Source organism: Coregonus clupeaformis, chromosome 10 (genome assembly GCF_020615455.1).
Source record: "Coregonus clupeaformis isolate EN_2021a chromosome 10, ASM2061545v1, whole genome shotgun sequence".
Taxonomy (NCBI): Eukaryota; Metazoa; Chordata; class Actinopteri; order Salmoniformes; family Salmonidae; genus Coregonus; species Coregonus clupeaformis.
Genome location: NC_059201.1, coordinates 32,847,793 through 32,859,352, shown reverse-complemented (window position 1 = coordinate 32,859,352; position 11,560 = coordinate 32,847,793). Strand labels below are relative to the sequence as shown.

The following is an 11,560-nucleotide window of genomic DNA, read 5'->3' as shown; positions in this document are numbered from 1 at the left end:
CATCCCAATGCCGGGTCTCCCTACTGCCCTACAGACTGCTGAGGCTTTGTTTACCCACGTCTTCCGGCACTACGGGGTACCCGAGGATATAGTGTCTGATCGGGGTCCCCAATTCACCTCTAGAGTCTGGAGCATGTTCATGGAACGCTTGGGGGTCTCGGTTAGCCTTACCTCGGGTTTCCACCCTGAGAGTAATGGGCAGGTGGAGAGAGTGAACCAGGATGTGGGTAGGTTTCTGAGATCTTATTGCCAGTACCGGTAGGAGGAGTGGTCGGGGAATATCCCCTGGGCAGAGATTGCCCAGAACTCCCTTCGCCATTCCTCTACGAATCTGACCCCTTTCCAGTGTGTGTTGGGGTATCAGCCGGTTCTGGCACCATGGCATCAGAGCCAGATCGAGGCTCCTGCGGTGGATGAGTGGTTTCGGCGCTCGGATGAGACATGGAACGCTGCGCATGTACATCTGCAGCGGGCTATCCGTAGGCAGAAGGCGAGCACCGATCTCCACCGCAGTGAGGGTCCTGTGTACGCACCTGGAGATCGAGCCTGACTCTCGACTCGAAACCTGCCCCTTCGCCTGCCCTGCCGGAAGCTGGGTTGGCGGTTTGTGGGGCCATTTAAAGTCCTGAGGAGATTGAACGAGGTATGTTACAGGTTACAACTGCCTAATGATTATCACATTAACCCCTCGTTCCATGTGTCTCTCCTCAGGCCGGTGGTAGCTGGTCCACTCCAGGACAATGAGATACGGGAGACTCCTCCGCCCCCACTGGACATCGAGGGGGCTCCGGCGTACTCAGTCCGGTCCATCGTGGATTCGAGACGTCGGATGGGGGGTCTGCAGTATCTTGTGGAGTGGGAAGGGTACGGTCCGGAGGAACGGTGCTGGGTGCCTAGGAGGGACATTTTAGATCCCTCCCTCCTGACGGAGTTCCACCGGAGTCATCCCGCGCGCCCTGCTCCGCGTCCTCCTGGCCGTCCCCGAGGCCGGGGTCGGCGCACGGCTGGAGCCGCACGTCAAGGGGGGTACTGTCACGGATGCCGCCGAGGCTGCTCCTCCTCCTTGCTCGGGCAGGCTTCGGCGTTCGTTGTCCCCGGAGTACTAACTACTGCCGCTCGATGTTTCGATGTTTGTCTTGTATTGTCTAGTTGGTACACCTGTTTCGTATTTTGTATTGATTATGTACCATATAAGTTCCCTTGTTTTATGTTTGCCTTTGTGTGTTATTGTCCGCGTCTCTTGTATGTATGTTCGGCATTGACCATCTTGTTTATTACGCACTCCGTGTACATTTCTCCTCTTGTGTTTGGAGGCTTTTGATTTGTGCGTATTTTACTTTGGAAAGTAAAGTAGTCGTTACTGATCCTCTGTGTCCTGCGCCTGACTTCACCGCCGCATACACCTCAGCATTGACAGACTCAGATCACACAAACAAGCAACATGATATTGTTTCCAGATGAGAATCCACAGCCGAGAGCACATTTTCTCTCTTTTCACTTATTTTCTTCCGTTTCTGTCAGAATGGTGTACGGCTCTTTGGGGAAATATGCACATCCTTCTTTGCTAAATGGAATGTAAAAATATTAATATGAGGATGTTCCCACAGTATTTCAAATGTCAGTGTTTGATATCAAAAGCAACTACACTATGGAAATCTTTCCTCACTTTTCCTAAGCTATATCTGTTACATTCTGTTTGATGTCAGACGTAGGTTCCAACATTTAAAATGTTCCAAAGAAAGACAGTTTCAGTTTTAGTGGTAGTGTGGCTACTGTGCCTCTGCTGGTCCAAATCAAAGCAGGTTATTTTGAGTTTTCCTGTGGAATATGATGGGTGGAGACGTCTACTGTCCTCAGGAAATTCTTCAGAAACCATCCAAATCTACACACGCTATTTCACACTATTATATAGCAATATCTAATATCTAATGTGATATTATATATTTCAATACCATGATTAGAATAAGGATATGAATTGGATGTTAGTGATTGATTAGTAATGCCTGGCGTGTGCCTATAAATTGGTGTGTCATGCAAGATAATTGAGATGGTGGTTGCCTGTCAAGAATAAAGTCACGTCTTATAGAAGTCCTGTATTCTGCCTCTGTTTGGTCTTAACTTTCATATAGTTGACGTTCCACTCTCTGAACCCTCCAAATGGTGCGAAACACTAGTATTACAGTTGATCCATTTCCCTAATGAATGAGCAACTACAGTCTCAAATTAAGTTAACAACAGAGTGGAAAACCTCATGAAAAAGAATAAGCTCTAGGTCAGAAAGAAAATAGAGTGTTTACGAGGCGGGGATGGAGTGACTGAGCTGTCCGTCAGTCTGCCTGTGAGTGTGTGTAAAGTGTGTTTATGTGGTGTGCACTGCAGACCAAGCTTCTTTAGGTTGGTTCTCTGTGGCTCTGTCCTGCCCTCCCTCTCCCCTTTGCCCTGTGAGTGTCAGAGCTCACCCTTTGGCGCGCCACTCCACTCCAGCTCTACAACTCCAGCCTCTCTAGACCAGAGCTGTGACTCTCACAGATTACATCAGCAGGGAGACATAGTAAAGCGTGTGTGTAGTAGTATACTACTACTGATGTTCCTCCAGGGTATTGACATTCTGAGTCACAACAGCCTCTAGACACAGAGTGAAGTTGGTGTTTTACTCAGCAGTGTACATTCTCTTGGGCCAAGAAGACGGAGTAGTGTGCTTACCTTTCAAGCATCTCTCAAGCATCACAGACTTTCTACAACTTCATCAGTCGAGAGAGGCTGTGCCGGGCACTGGGCATCTCAGTCTGGTCTCTGGGAGTGAGTGAGTGAGAGGTGAAGTGACAGCCATGGCTCTGGGCTTCATGTCTAGAGTGGAGGAGCTGCTGGCCTCAAGCAGCAAGGTTGTGTGGAGCTTGGCGGAGCAGACCCTCAGAAGGTGGTCCTCTCAGGGGCTCATGCCAGCCCGCCGCTTCCTACAGACATGGTGGCGGCTCGGGGAGTTCTATCAGGTACGCTGGAACTGTGTTACCAATCAATCCCTTTACTCCAGGGGAAAGATTGTACTGTACATGCTGCTCTAATCAATTTGACTTTTATTGACTACCCTGTTGACTGTGCCAGCTGCTAGCTGCCAACTGGGATGTACTGGTGGCTGGAGCAAGATCATATCTAATATATATTCTAATTTGACCTGTCTTGTTGATACTGTTTTACATCTTGCTTTCTGTAAATTGACATAACTGTCAGGAGTTGTCTGGAGTCTGTAGAATAACCATCACATTGTGGCTATAACTATGTATATCCAAAGGGTACTACGATTTAATTTTACTTTTAGAATTACATATTGTATTTGATAGATTGTCTTTGACTGGTCAGTGTCCAATTGATGGTGTCTGTTGGGTGAAAGTTTACTGTTTGTGCCTGTGAGGACTCAGGACAGGGTGTTTCTGTATGAGTCACAGAGACAGGTTTAACATGGGTCTCATGGCACATATGGAAGTCATCAGGAAGCAGCATGGCCAGTCTTTTGAGCTTTGAAGGTTGTCTTTGAAATGCTGTCTTTTGTTGGAGCACCTGAATGGGATCTTGTTTATGAACAAATGAGACATCTTCTATAATTATGTACATTTCTGTCAAAATTGGAAAATGTTCCAAAATTTAAAAAATGTCAAGATTTCAAATTAGGAAAGGTTATTGTTTATGAAGTACCACTAAAAGCCAAATTACATCGTCAGTGAAGATGGCTGGTGACAGGAGATGGTAATCAGTGAGAATATGTCAATAAGCCTGATAAGCAGTCAATTACAGGCAGGGCCTAATGCTTCAGGGTTGGAGCTAAGCCTATGTAGGTCAGTGGCTGGAGGTCATGTGAAGAGGCCACGGCTGGAACGCCCCGCCCCAATGACAGGCCTTCAGGGGGATGACCTCTCTGGCATGGCTATTACACATCACATGACCTTCCTTTAAACCTGCGGGTCAACCTCTCTAAAGCCATGGCCTCTAGCCTGTTTGCCTTACGTGAGGGGTGGTCCATCTTGACACTTGTTAAAAAATAGTTAGGATACATAGTCTAGTGAAAAGCATGAGCTGGCGCACACCCAAAGCTGATTAATGGTGAGTCAATTGTAGGCTATAAAAATAAAGAGTTGCACGTTATATATAAGCTCCCAGTAATTTATTGGGTAAACTACCAACGTTTCGGCATCACAGTGCTTTTTTCAGGGGTCCATCCTGACAATTGTTAAAATATGTTTAGGTCAGATAGTCACCAACAAATCTCCCCACTGGGCACACACTGGTTGAATCAACGTTGTTTCCACGTGATTACAATGAAATCACGTTAACCAACGTGGGGCTAGGGTTGAATTGATGTCAGTGGGTCTTCTTTTACTGCATTCTACTAAAGTAAGGAAACATGAATTGCGTGAGAACAACATGTAGATCCACAGGACATTGTACCTCTAGGGGTATTTTAGGCATTGTCTGTTAAAATGTTTATGAGTCCATGTCTTTTTTAAATTGGTTGTGCGGTGAGCTGTGGCGTAATGATTTGGGGATAGGGTTCAGACTGAGCAGTAGCTCATTAGATGTCTTGCTAAGGTGAATTTGAAATGGAGTTACTGTATGCGGGTGGTGGTGGTGTGAGGGTAGGTGGGGGGGCTTTAGGGGTAGACAGAGACAGGCACAGAAAAGGAGCAGAAAAGCTGGGGGTGTGGGTAGTGTGTTGGAGATACTTGAATTTTTTTATACTTTAACTCAACATTTGTACTACTATTGTTTCACTTTATCCCATTAAACAATGTTGGAAGACTAACACATTTTAGACCATGGAGCTACTGGCCTCTTTGTTTGTATGTTTTAATGTAATTTGTCCATAACAATGCAGCATTGATAAATGCACCATAGTGTGGATCATGCACTGGACAACCCCCACAATCACTATAGCGACTAATCCATGTTTAGACAATGGAGATTGTGTAATTAACAGCTACAATAATTCTCTCTATTAAAACGGATTACACACAATCCTATGTTGTTCTATGAAGACAGGTCTTATAGTTTTTTTCTCTGTGTTATAAAAACTTGTCATCTAGTAATCCATGATTGTGTTTCTGATTAAGGTTCTTGGTCTTTGCTACATAGATGGGCTATTGAACCATTCAGAAAGGGCTTGAATTCTCAAGGGAAACATGACTGAGATTCGACTTTGTTTTTGAAATTCCTAGAAACTACAGTTTGACTTTAGAAAAAGAGAGTTGACATAATTCAGTGTTTGCGTGACAATAAATAAAATACTTTGTCCAGACATGCCCATAAGTGAGTAAATGTCAATTAGGTTTTATGTGTTCAAAAACAAAGCAAAAAAGTAGCCTGTATAACAGCTTAAAAGCAACTCTGTTGTGGTGGTGGAGGGAACAATATGTTCTGGTAGACTGCAGTTAACACCAGCCCAGAACTTCTATTCCCACCCTGTGGTCACTTTCCACCATAGAGACCAGGCCAGCCTAACCAGTTGGGAGCCACATGTTTTTCACTCAAACCGACTCTTCGCCACGTTCAAGCAGCCTTGAGAGTCAACACAGACACGAATCCTGTGAATCATCTTTCCCTGGTGTCCCTGCAGCTTTTGCAGACCTCTTACATGGCCATGCTTTGTTGAAGTGTCTCAGTTTTACCTGACAATTCAGTCTCTTGTTTCTTACAACTGCGTTTGTTGAAACATTGTCCCAATATCACTACACACTCAGACATAACAGAATAAGGAAAGCAGATTATGGGTCTTAAAATATCACCAACAGCAGCTTGAATGTTCACTATCTCCAAACACACCCACGCACTCATCTCAACCGCGGGCCTACAAAAGGGGGGCATGCCGCCAGTTGCCCTTCCCTGTTCCAGGGGATGTCATCATGTCTGTTCCCTTCCCACAGATGACAGAGGGCCGGCTGTGCCAGGTGCACCTCCTGGACGACAGGAAGCTGGACCTACTGGTCCAGGTACACACCCTCCACACATCCTCGACTTCCGTACTTCTAATGTTGATCACTGTGTCGTTATACTCTAGTTCATTTATACTGGTTTCATTTTCCTAGCCGAAGCTCTTGTCCCGGGACCTGTTAGACTTGGTGTCCTCACACTTTAACCTGAAGGAGAAGGAGTATTTTGGAATATCCTTCATCGATGACGCGTACGTACAACTCCTACAGATGTTCTATTTTAATTTGATCACAGCAGGAAATGCAAATTGTAGTGTATTCAAGGCTTCTAAAGTTTGTAATTTCTACTTTAAAATGTCAGACTTGATTCATCCTAACAAAAAAATTTGCAACCCCTACAAAAATGTCCATTCATTATAATACACATAATAATTCACAATTCCTGTTGCTGCAGGATTATTTTCCTGCTGTGAGAAACTAATCAAAATTTAGGAAGTACATCTGTAACTACATTTCCCTACAGCTCCCTTTCCTGCTGCTGATTGCATCTCCATGACACAAGTTGAAATTATGCAATTTATGAGACAACTCTGTATCAGTCTAGCAGTTGACATCAAAGTTAAAGGGGTAGCATCTGCTCGTATACTTCCCCAGCGGTCAGAGTAAATGGCTCCAGCTGGATCGCAGGGTCCTGGATCATGACTTCACTGAAAAGACTGGTCCACTGGAGCTCAAGTTCCTGGTCAGGTGAGTGATCTCTCTCTCACTGCCTCTCAGCTGGTAGCCTACAGTATGGACCACCATACTGTAGTAGCCGGCTACCCCATAGTGTACTCTATCACAAACCTAGCATCAGTCTGAGACTTCGACAGTGTATTTTACATATCTTACAGTGTATCTTACACACTTTAATCCATAGACTTTCCTTCCTATTCGAGAACATCTGAAAATGTGAGGTATCTATAAATGTTGCCCAAGAGAAGCCTCAAAGAGCTACTACAGTGTTAATCCCCAGTGTTGATCGGAGGAGGTACAGTACTTGTAACCCAGACCACATGTAGCGACTCGTGTCCAGTAGATGGCGCTAATGTAACAGTGTTTGACAATCTGCAATAAGAACGACTGTTCTGAAATTGGAAGGGGGGCACTATTACCCTTACACCTAATTCAAGTACTCCATATGATTTACACCATGTATATATGTGTGTTTTACAGGTTTTATATTGAGAAGATAACATTCTTGAAAGAGAATACAACAGTGGAGCTGTTTTTCCTAAATGCCAAATTGTCTGTCTTCAATGTAAGTGGATGTAACTACATTTCTTACATTTGTTACTCAATATGATTGTATTGAGCATGCCAAGAGTCAGCCCTCCATAGCCTGTCCTTCAATTTCCATGCCAATGCACAAATAATGTGCTTACTCTGTTGGGGCTCATCCACTGCATGCGTAGACATAAACCAATTGTGTGACCTGTGATCATTTGGGTGAAAATATAATCCCACAAATGGAATTACAAGACAAAAGTTCCTGCTGTGGAATCATTGTGGGGAATTCTAACTGATAGGATGAGTTGCTGCTGGAACTGAAAGCTGACTCTAGATGTCAACATCTTAAAACAAGCAAGGTGGGCCCAAAACATAGTTGGTGGCCAGAGAGTTATTTTGTCTACAAATCATTTACAGAAGACAGTTGTTTAGTAAGGAGTGCCTGTTTTACTGGACACTCTCCAGTACTTATTAAGATGTAGGCCATTACTCTTCATTATTTCAAGCTCTTTCAAAAACAGTCTTTAGAGTAATTGTTCTGCACATATTTAATTACTCATGGGGCTAAACTCACTTCACTTGCTGACTTCACACTTTTGTTTTATGTACTCTAATACTACATTCTTCAACACAATGAGTACCAAATAGTTAGCTAATCCTCCAAAATATAATTTGACTCAGGGCTCTCTTTTGGAAACGCTGCACTGTAACAACATGAAAAAGAACAATATCCTGATTCACTGCCTCCCCTCTCAGAGACCTGTGTATATTTCCCATGCCACACACAGCCAGAGTAGCAGAAATTAGCTGTATTGTTATAAAATATTAGATAGCGTTTGTGATAATTAACAGGAGGAAATCATCTACTATACATGTTGGATGATGGAGCTGGAGAAACAGGTCTGACATTTCATACACATACAGACACACATACATCACAAATTAGCCTACACACACACATACACACACAAACACACACACACACACACACATACACACATACTCACACACACACACAGCAGTGATTGTAATGGGTTGAGTGGTGCACCCACCCACCGTTCACTTTCCTTATTAGTCTGACGTTGGAAAGCTGATGTTTGACCATCAAAAATCTGGGGTGTAATTAAACAATTACACCCCAGGTGGTAAGGGTAGGCAACAACACATCCGCCAGGCTGACCCTCAACACGGGGGCCCCTCAGGGATGCGTGCTTAGTCCCCTCCTGTACTCCCTGTTCACCCACAATTGTGTGGCCACGTATGACTCCAACACCATCATTGAGTTTGCTGATGATACTACGTGGTAGTCCTGATCCCCGACAACGATGAGACAGCCTAAAGGGAGGAGGTCAGAGACCTGGTCGTGTGGTGCCAGGACAACAACCTCTCCCTCAACCTCAGCAAGACAAAGGAGCTGATCGTGGACTACAGGAAACAGAGGACCGAGCACGGCCCCACTCACATCGACGTGGCTGTAGTGGAGCAAGTTGAGACCAAGTTCCTCGGTGTCCACATCACTAAGGATCTATCATGGTCCACACACACCAACACAGTCGTGAAGAGGGCACGACAGTGCTGTTGGTTCCAGACTTGCACCATTGAGAGCATCTTGACTGGCTGCATCACCGTTTGGTATGGCAACTGCTTGGCATTCGACTACAAGGCGCTACAGAGGGTAGTGCGTACGGCCCAGTACATCACTGAGGCCGAACTCCCTGCCATCCAGGACCTCTAGACCAGGCATTGTCAGAGGAATGTCCTTAAATTTGTCGAAGACTCAAGCCACCCAAGTCATAGACTGTTCTCTCTGCTACCGCACGGCAAGCGGTAACGATGCACCAAGTCTGGAACCAATAGGATCCTGAACAGCTTCTTCCTGCAAGCCATAAGACTGCTAAATAGTTAGTTAAACAGATACCCGGACTATCTGAATTGACGCTTTTTGCACTAACTTATTCGCTGCTGCTATTTTCATATATAGATCAGCTTTAATATTGCAGATAGATTGTGGGTTCTATCACTGTAATTGTCTGCAACATTTCCAGTCCCCCATATATTTAAAAAAACATATATTTTCCTTCTTTATTATTTTCCCCTAACCCTACCACCCTTTCCCTAACTGGAGTAAAATGTATGGACAACAATACTTAGGCTTCTACTTCCAGCTTATACGTACTATATACATTTTACTGACACAGTATATTTTACATTAGTTATCTTTTTTTATTTGTTTTATTTGTTATTAGTCCCAGCCGTCAGCTACCCTCAACCCCTCCCATCTATCTCTGAACACCATCCAGTTTTGATTTCTAATTGCCATATATTTTTCAACTGTGCTGTAATATTTCACAAAAGTTCTTAACTTTTCTATTCTCATAGTTTCTACATATTGTATATTAAAGATGAAAATGTTTACTAAGAGTATTATTATATTATTGACTTGCTGCTACTGTTTATCTGTCACTTTTATTCCTAGTTATATGTACATAAATTATATACCTCAATTACCTCATACCCCTGCACATCGACTCGGTAGTGGTATGCCGTGTATATAGCCAAGTTATAGTCACTCATTGTGTATTTATTATTACTTTTATTATTACGTGTTTTACTTTTCTATTGTTTCTCTATTTTCTGTCTCTCTTCATTGTTGGGAAGGGAGCATAAACATTTCACTGTTAGTCTACACCTGTTGTTTACGAAGCATGTGACTAATAACATTTTATTTTATTTGACATTTAGTCAGTCAGTCTCTGCGTAGCCAGGGATGGTGTAAATCCAGATGGCTCTTCATCAGTATTTGTTTATCACCTAATGTTGCTGAATTATCCAGAGGAAACAATGGAATCCCAATATGAGTTCAGATGTGATAGTTACCCATGTATTTAAGCATCTCTGGCCCATGGAGATGGTCTTAAAGGCAGTCATAAACGTGATTTTCCTGTGTTTTATATATACAGTATTTCCACACTATGAGGTTGGAATAATACAGTGAAATTGTGAAAATTATGAAAATGCCCTTTTAATGTAAGAGCTGTTTGAAAAGTCAGCCTGAAATGTCAGCCTGTTTTGGTGGAATTTAGTTTAGACCAATAAGAAAGAGAGTTCCAAACATCTCTGCCAATAACAGCTAGTTTTCCATTTTCCCCTTCCCACTCAGACCACTCACGAACAGTCTTAGCAAAATTGTTGCTTGAGAAATTGCTCTTTGCTAAGAAACTATTTTTGTTTCTTTTTGACCATTTTGATTGCAAACAATCACAGTAAGGTACTGTTACCCAGAAATGATTTAAATTATTAAAAACTTCACGTGCACTGCATAACCCTGTATGGAACTGAACAGAATCCATTTGATATCACACACACTAGAAATATGTTTTCCTCTCTCTAGTTTTTTCAAAGCACCCCACTTTTTTATTTTCTGGTTCAATTAAAGTTGATAGAGTACCACAGTATGAGTCATAATACCCATAAAACCTAGCGGTCAAACTGGGAAATGGTTCCAATCGTTTTTCCACCAATCATTTTCCCCATAGGTCATTTTAGAAACACTTAAAATAAGGTCTGTGTTTCGTGTAGGCTTACCCTGGTGTGATGTTTTGATAATCATGTAAATATCTCTAGGACAAGGTGACTTTTATCGATATATTCGGCTGTATTCACCCCCCCAAAATGAAATGCTAATTAGCTGCTAATGTGGCTATCATGAAGAACTACACATGCCATGATGATCTGGACAAGACAGCCAAATCTCTGGATTTCCTATCTAATGTTAGCTAAATGGAGTAATGAATAAATTGACTAACTTTCTTTAAATGGACAATTCTGTGAGCTGTCTTGTGCAAGTTTTAAATTGACACAATACCTGTTAGCAAAATTGTCAGCTAGAGATGACATGCAGGAGCTTGCAGGGATTTGTAGTTTTGCATGACGTCTACTTTGATGCTAATTAGCAATTTCGAATCTGAGAGTATATAGAGACTAATATATTGATAAAAGTCACCTTGTCCGAGAGAGATTTACATGGTTATCAAAATGTCACCCCAGGGTAAGCCAACACAAAACACAGCCCTTATTTTAAGTGTTTATAAAATCCCCTATGGGAAAAATGAATGGTGGAAAACAATTGGAACCATTTCCCTGTTTGACCGCCAGGTTTTATGGGTATTATGACTGTAAAAACTATTGGTCGCTAAATCTGGTGGATTGAAGGACCATGTAAAAAACTGTTGGTAACTAAATCCGGCTAGATGGACCATGTAAAAACGGTTGGCTGGTATGCCCTCACCCGTCTGAGCGGTCGGCTGTGAATGCCCTCACCCGCTATATACTTAATGCTGATTGGTTTGGTTCTGCCCACTATAGTGCTGTCC

At 43.0% G+C, this 11,560-nt stretch overlaps 1 protein-coding gene across 4 annotated transcripts in view; it reads left to right on the top strand.

Annotated features, from left to right (window-relative positions):
* Positions 1-2,580: 2,580 nt before the first annotated feature.
* frmd4ba (FERM domain containing 4Ba) overlaps positions 2,581-11,560 on the top strand; it is a 41,422-nt gene continuing 32,442 nt past the window's right edge. For 3 of the 4 annotated variants that reach the window (XM_041887815.2, XM_041887814.2, XM_041887816.2), the window contains exons 1-4: positions 5,913-5,978; positions 6,075-6,169; positions 6,573-6,665; positions 7,134-7,218. In XM_041887815.2, the coding sequence (XP_041743749.2) occupies positions 5,913-5,978; positions 6,075-6,169; positions 6,573-6,665; positions 7,134-7,218 (339 nt within the window). Of the gene's footprint in view, positions 2,991-5,912; positions 5,979-6,074; positions 6,170-6,572; positions 6,666-7,133; positions 7,219-11,560 lie in introns of those variants that run through there. The other variant, XM_041887817.2, reaches the window with a different exon arrangement.